Source organism: Somniosus microcephalus, chromosome 6, assembly GCF_052327205.1.
Source record: "Somniosus microcephalus isolate GS21.2 chromosome 6, FLI_Smic_1.0, whole genome shotgun sequence".
Taxonomy (NCBI): domain Eukaryota; kingdom Metazoa; phylum Chordata; class Chondrichthyes; order Squaliformes; family Somniosidae; genus Somniosus; species Somniosus microcephalus.
The window spans coordinates 19714703-19722297 of NC_140992.1; the positions used below are offsets into that span (position 1 = coordinate 19714703).

Genomic DNA, 7595 nt, shown 5'->3' on the forward strand with positions numbered 1-7595 from the left:
TTTTCTGAATAGGTTATATGGCTTATTCCTTCACAGTCACTGCTACCAGTCATTGTGGAGACGAAGTCCCGTCTTCACACTGAGGACACCATCCATTGTGTTATGTGGCACTACCACCGTGCTAAATGGGATAGATTCAGAACAGATCTAGCAGGTCAAAACTGGGCATCCATGAGGTGCTGTGGGCCATCAGCAGCAGCTGAATTGTATTCCACCACAATCTGTAACCTCATGGTCTGGCATATCCCTCACTCTACCATTACCATCAAGCCAGGGGACCAACCCTGGTTCAATAAGGAGTGTAGAAGAGCATGCCAGGAGCAGCACCAGGCGTACCTAAAAATGTGGTGCCAACCTGGGGAAGCTGCAACACAGGACTACATGCATGCTAAAGAGCGGAAGCAGCATGCTATAGGCAGAGCTAAGCGATTCCACAATCAACGGATCAGATCGAAGCTCTGCAGTCCTGCCACATCCAGTCGTGAATGGTGGTGGACCATTAAACAACTAACGGGAGGAGGAGGTTCCATGAATATCCCCATCCTCAATGATGGTGGAGCCCAGCACATGAGTTCAAAAGATAAAGCTGAAGCGTTTGCAACCATCTTCAGCCAGAAGTGCCGAGTGGATGATCCATATCGGCCTACTCCCGAGGTCCCCACCACCACAGAAGCCAGTCTTCAGCTAATTCGATTCACTCCCCATGATATCAAGAAATGGCTGAGCGCACTGGATACAGCAAAGGCTGTGGGCCCCGACAACATCCCGGCTATCGTGCTGAAGACTTGTGCTCCAGAACTAGCTGCGCCTCTAGCCAAGCTGTTCCAGTACAGCCACAACACTGGCATCTATCCGACAATGTGGAAAGCTGCCCAGGTATGTCCTGTCCACAAAAAGCAGAACAAATCCAATCTGGCCAATTACTGCCCCATCAGTCTACTCTCAATCATCAGCAAAGTGATGGAAGGTGTTGTCGACAGTGCTATCAAGCAGCTCTTATTCACCAATAACCTGCTCACTGATGCCCAGATTGAGTTCAACCAGGACCACTCGGCTCCAGACCTCATTACAGCCTTGGTCCAAACATGGACAAAAGAGCTGAATTCCAGAGGTGAGGTGAGAGTGACTGCCCTTGACATCAAGGCAGCATTTGACAGTGTGTGGCATCAAGGAGCCCTAGTAAAACTGAAGTCAGTGGGAATCAGGGGGGAAACTCTCCACTGGCTGGAGTCATACCTAGCACAAAGGAAGATGGTTGTGGTGGTTGAAGGTCATTCATCACAGTCCCAGGACATTGCTGCAGGAGTTCCTCAGGGCAGTGTCCTGAGCCCAACCATCTTAAGCTGCTTCATCAATGACCTTCCCTCCATTATAAGGTCAGAAATGGGGATGTTCGCTGATACACATTGTTCAGTGCCATTCGCAACTCCTCAGATAATGAAGCAGTTCATGCCCGCATGCTGCAAGACCTGGATGACATTCAGGCTTGGGCTGATAAGTGGCAGGTAACATTTGTGCTACACAAGTGTCAGGCAATGACTATCTCCAACAAGCGAGCCTCTAACCACCGCACCTTGACATTCAGAGGCATTGCCATCACTGAATCCCCCACTATCAATATCCTGGGGGTCACCGTTGACCAGATACTTAACTGGACCAGCCACATAAATACTGTGGCAACAAGAGCAGGTCAGAGGCTGGGTATTCTGCAGTGTGTATCTCACCTCCTGACTCCCCAAAGCCTTTCACCATCTACAAGGCACAAGTCAGGAGTGTGATGGAATACTCTCCACTTGGCTGGATGAGCGCAGCTCCAACAATACTCAAGAAGCTCAACACCATACAGGACAAAGCAGCCCGCTTGATTGGCACCCCATCCACCACCTTAAACATTCACTCCCTCCACCACCGGCGTACCATGGCTGCAGTGTGTACCATCTACAAGATGCACTGCCGCAACTTGCCAAGGCTTCTTTGGCAGCACCTCCCAAACCGGCGACCTCTACCACCTCGAAGGACAAGGGCAGCAGGCGCAGGGGAACACCACCACCTCCAAGTTCCCTCTCAGTCACACACTATCCTGACTTAGAAATATATCGCCGTTCCTTCATTGTCACTGGGTCAAAATCCTGGAACTCCCTCCCTAACAGCACTGTGGGAGTACCTTCACCACACGGACTGCAGTGGTACAAGAAGGCGGCTCACCGCCACCTTCTCAAAGGCAATTAGGGATGGGCAATAAATGCTGGCCTTGCCAGCGACGCCCACATCCCATGAACGAATAAATTTAAAAAAAATTTACAGCACAGAAACAGGCCATTTGGCCTGTGCCAGAGTTTATGCTCCACACGAGCCTCCTCCCACTCTACTTCATCTCACTCTGTCAACATATCCTTCTATTCCTTTCTCCCTCATGTACTTATCTAGCTTCCCCTTAAATGCATCTCTACTTTTGCCTCAACTACTCCTTGTGCTAGACAGTTCCACATTCTCAGCACTCTCTGGGTAAAGAGGTTTCTCCTGGATTCCTTATTAGATACTCATCATGAAGATCTTTGGAGTATGATTTATAACCTGTTCATGGCACTGACCCGAACTCACTCATGATATTATCGCACATAAATTATCGGGTCAGGCCGCTCGCAGGATATTCTGATTATGACACCATTAGGGACCAATTTCTTAAAGAATTAACTGAAGTTAATTAGGTAAAGAGGTTTTAAAGAGCTGTGTTTAATGATGCACTACATTCCTTTGTGGATCAGTTCCAGTGCAGCTGGAGACTGCTCGAATGTAATTAATGGTATATTTATATTGCGAAGCCGTAAGATGCCACGTATGCAACTTTTTTTCAAAAGTCGCAATTGTGGCGCATGTGTTACTCAAAAATGTGGCCTGGCAGCTCTGGTAAAATCCTTGCCACCGGTTTTTCCATACAAGCAGAAGCTGCATTGTTGGTCTTTCCAGGCAGAAAGAGGTCAGCGCAGCATAGTGCCACTGGGCAGAGCACGACCACAGGCCTCTTGGAAGCTCAGCTCATGAGGCATCACGTGGAGTACCAACCTGGCACCAACCTGTGGAACTCGCTACCACAGAAGGCCGTGGAGGCCAATTTGCTGAATATATTTAAGAAGGAGCTGGATAGATTTCTAGACACAAAAGGCATCAAGGGGTATGGGGAGAGAGTGGGAGTATGGTATTGAGATAGAGGATCAGCCATGATCGTGTTGAATGGCAGAGCAGACTCGAAGGGCCGAATGGCCTACTCCTGCTCCTATGTTTCTATGTTTCTATGTTGGGCTGACTGGCCTGTTCCTGTGCTGTAACTTCTATGAATCTTATAAAATGAGGCGTAAAAGAAGACTTCTCCTTTTCTTGGTGGTGCAGGCTGTAATTGCTCATGGCCCTTGCAGTAACCATAGCAACGTGCAATCTTGCAAAGCTATAAAAGTACCAAATGGTCAGGACCCTTTCTTGGAGGCCTCCACAGTGAGACCCCGATCCTTGCAACCATCGCACCGAGGCAGCGAGGGAGGGACAGCCCTATAAAACATCCTGATTCTAAAGTTTGTGACTTTACTATACCAGTTCTGGAGGCAACAGCTTTGGCTTGTTTGTGTTACTGTTTAAAAAGCCTGAACTCGTAACCCCCACCGCCCCCTGAATGAAGGGTCCTGCTTTATTTTTTTCCTGATGGAGAGACTAGAGAAGCTGGGGTTGTTCTCCTTAGAGCGGAGAAGGTTATAAGGGGAGGCGCAGCAGCGGTGTACAAAATTGTGAGGGGGTTTGTAAGTAGGGAGAAATTGTTTCCACTGACAGGAGCCGCATGGAAGGATGCAGGAAGGATGTTCCCGATGGCGGGGGAGTCCAGAACCAGGGGTCACAGACTAAGGATAAGGGGTAAGCCATTTAGGACAGAGATGAGGAGGAATTTCTTCACCCAGAGAGTGGTGAACCTGTGGAATTCTCTACCACACAGGGCAGTTGAGTCCAATTCATTAAATATATTCAAGAAGGAGTTGGATATATTTCTTAAGGCTAAAGGGATCAAGATGATATGGGGAGAAGGCAGGGACAGGGTACTGAATTTGGACGATCAGCCATGATCTCATTAAATGGCGGAGCGAGCTCAAGGGGCCGAATGGCCTACTCCTGCTCCTATCTTCTATGTTCCTAGGAGGGTCCCGGTCACCAGAGGACACGGATTTAAGATGATTGGCCCAAGAACCAGAGGGGAGATGAGATGATTTTTGCACACCGAGTTGTTATGATCCGGAATGCACTGACTGAAAGGACGGCGGGAGCAGATTCAATACTAACTTTCAAAAGGGAATCGGATATATACTTGAAAATTTAAAATTTGCAGGGCTACGGGGTAAGATCAGGGGAGTGGGACTAATTGGACAGCTCTTTCAAAGAGCCGGCACAGACAGGATGGATCGAATGGTCTCCCTCTGTGCTGTATGATCCTATGATTACTTCTGCCACATGCCTTGCCCACACTGCAATGCTGTGTGCCCTGGAGTTAGTGGAACCCCCGAGACATCCCAACTATCGCCGCTCAACCCTAAGTTTCCTATCGCACCGGCTGGGACCCAGTGGCTGATTACTCTTGAACCATCTCAGTGATTGCTGGTACAGAGGTCAGGGAGTGCAGAAAAATCTAACCCAACAAAAAATTGTTATTTTTAAGCTTCAACGCGATAGATTAACATTAGAGTGGGCTCTGATCTTGTTGACGTTCTTGTGCCAGGTTGGAAGCATGCTGAAAACCCCCAAACTACCCATATGGCTGTGCAGCATCAATAACACTTTCAGCGTGCTGTTCAACGCCAATCGACTGCTCTTGTCCGACTGGAAAATGGAGCACCTCTTCGATATATATTTTTACAGTGGCCAGCCTTCACAAACAAAGACAGTCACACTAACGATAGGTACGAATTTTTAACTTTAACGCAAAAACTATTGTTAGCCTTGGCGCAGTGGTAGCACTCTGAGTCCGAAGGTTGTGGGTTCCAAGTCCCACTCCAGAAACTTGAGCACATAATCCAGGCAGACACTCCCAGTGTGGTGCTGAGGGAGCGTTGCACAGTCGGAGGTGCCGTCTTTCGGATGAGCCGTTAAACCAAGGCCCACATCTGCCCTCGCAGGTGAACGTAAAGGATCCCATGGCACTATTTCAAAGAAGAGCAGGGGAGCCCTGGTTGATATTTATACCTCAATCAACATCACCGGAACAGATTACCTGGTCATTGTCTCTGCTGTTTGTGGGGCCTTGCTGTGCGCAAATTGGCTGCCGCGTTTCCTTCATTACAGCAGTGCCGACACCGTAAAAGTGTATAATTGCAAAATACTGCAGATGCTGGAAATCTGAAATAACAACAGAAAATGCTGGAAATACTCAGCAGGCCAGGCAGCATCCGTGGAGCGAGAAACTGTAAAAGTGTACTTCATTGGTGTGAAGTGCTGTGGGACGTCTTGAGGGCATTAAAGGCACTATATAAATGCAAGTTCTTATTGATTGTTACAGGGCCTTGGTGAGACCACACCTGGAGTACTGTTCACAGTTTTGGTCTCCTTATCTGAGGAAGGATATACTTGCCTTGCAGGCGGTGTAACGAAGGTTCACTAGATTGATTCCTGGGATGAGAGGGCTGTCCTATGATGAGAGATTGTGTAGAATGGGCCTATACTCTCTGGAGTTTAGAAGAATGAGAGGTGATCTCATTGAAACATACAAGATTCTGAAGGGGATTGACAGGGTAGATGCTGAGAGGTTGTTTCCCCTGGCTGGAGTGTCTAGAACTAAGGGGGCATCGTCTCAGGATAAGGGGTCGGCCACTTAAGACCGAGATGAGGAAGAATTTCTTCACTCAGAGGGTTATGAATCTTTGGAATTCTCTGCCCCAGAGGGCTGTGAATGCTGAGTCGTTGAGTATATTCAAGGCTGAGATAGATAGATCTTTGGATTCTAGGGGAATCAAGGGATATGGAGATCGGGCAGGAAAGTGGAGTTGAGGTTGATTGATCAGCCATGATCTTATTGAATGGCGGAGCAGGCTCGAGGGGTCGATTGGCCTATTCCTGCTCCTAATTCTTATGTTCTTAATGCAGAATGTTGGTTTCTTGTGCATTTGCTAGCTGTCTAGCTTGTGAAATCTTACACTGCCACTGCCAAAAGCATAACAGCGGGTAACCTGAATGTTAATTCCCCCTTAGTCAGGAATGGCACATGTCACAGGAAACCCAATGAAGAGGAAGGGGAGAAAATATTTTAATGTTACGTGGGGAAGAATTTCCACACACTCCCAATCTCCCATTGTAACTTCGGCAGGAGATTAATAAAAACCCTGAAGAAACTATACAAACAGATTGATACGACATTTCTCTGGGGAGGGTTCCATTGATTTCCCAGTGACCTCTACCACCTAGAAGGACAAGGGCAGCAAGCGCATGGAAACACCACCACCTCCAAGTTCCCCTCCAAGTTACACACCATCCTGACTTGGAAGTATATCAGCGATCCTTCATCGTCGCTGCGTCAAAATCCTGGAACTCCCTCCCTAACAGCACTGTGGGAGCACCTTCACCACACGGACTGCAGTGGTTCAAGAAGGCGGCTCACCACCACCTTCTCGAGGGCAATTAGGGATGGGAAATAAATGCTGGCCTTCCCAGCGACGCCCACATCCCGTGAATGAAGCTAGGGAGATTCCACGTAACCGTTTTATCTTACCTTGCTGCTCCAAAAGATTTCAGTGCTTTCTAAGCTTCGTTGATTCTGCTGTGCTATTTCTCTGTGTTGCATCAATTCTTTGTATTTCTCTTCCCCCTAGCTTTTTGTTTCAAAACTCTTCACCTTCTGGAGTTCAGGCCAATACAGATCCCAATGTGCAGGGTCTGTTTACCTTTTAGACCTTGCAATCCCTCCGTCTTCCTCCCCTCCCACTATCTGCGGAGTTCTCAAACATTGACTTTACCCTCTCCTCTTGTAGATACTCACTCCCATCACTGGGAAGAAGGGATGCACGAGAAGGAAGGAGATCCTGAGAAAAGGTTCCCTTCGGTGGAGATGACCATTCGCACCAAGTGGGAAGGAGCTGCTATTTACTGGAATGGGACCGTTCCATTTTTCTGAAGGGAGAAAGCAGGGACACGCAGAAGGCTGTTAAACAATAACAGACAACCGGCCAACCATGTTGTACTGGGAAACTGAGGATAGGCAGCTCAAGTCTTTCATCGTCTGTCTACCCTCAGTTCCTTGGTGCTGTACAGGCAGAGTCACATTACTGTTCGATCACAGTTTCTGCGGGCATTTGAGCCATTCCTTAGTCTTTCCCGTCCTTTGCAGCTTTCAGGAAAAATGACTGTTCCGGTTGAAACATCAGCGGAGAACTATCTGTTGCTGATAACCCACCAAAGGGTTTGATTGGTTGACGCCTCATGATGTGCATAAGTGGGCCAGATGTTTAGAAGAATGAGAGGGAATCTCATTGAAACTTATAAAATTCTAACAGGACTAGACAGACTAAATGCAGGAAGGCTGTTCCCAATGGCGGAGGAGTCCAGAACCAGGGGTCACAGTCTAAGGATAA

General features: G+C 48.0%; 1 protein-coding gene across 1 annotated transcript in view; it reads left to right on the forward strand.

Annotated features, from left to right (window-relative positions):
- The window catches only part of mindy4b (MINDY family member 4B), an 87454-nt gene extending 80316 nt beyond the window's left edge, over positions 1 to 7138 (forward strand). Inside the window, exons 11-12 of the mRNA XM_085989598.1 lie at positions 4754 to 4934; positions 6996 to 7138. Of these exons, the coding sequence (XP_085845724.1) occupies positions 4754 to 4934; positions 6996 to 7138 (324 nt within the window). The remainder of the gene's footprint in view (positions 1 to 4753; positions 4935 to 6995) is intronic.
- The last annotated feature ends 457 nt before the right edge of the window (positions 7139 to 7595 follow it).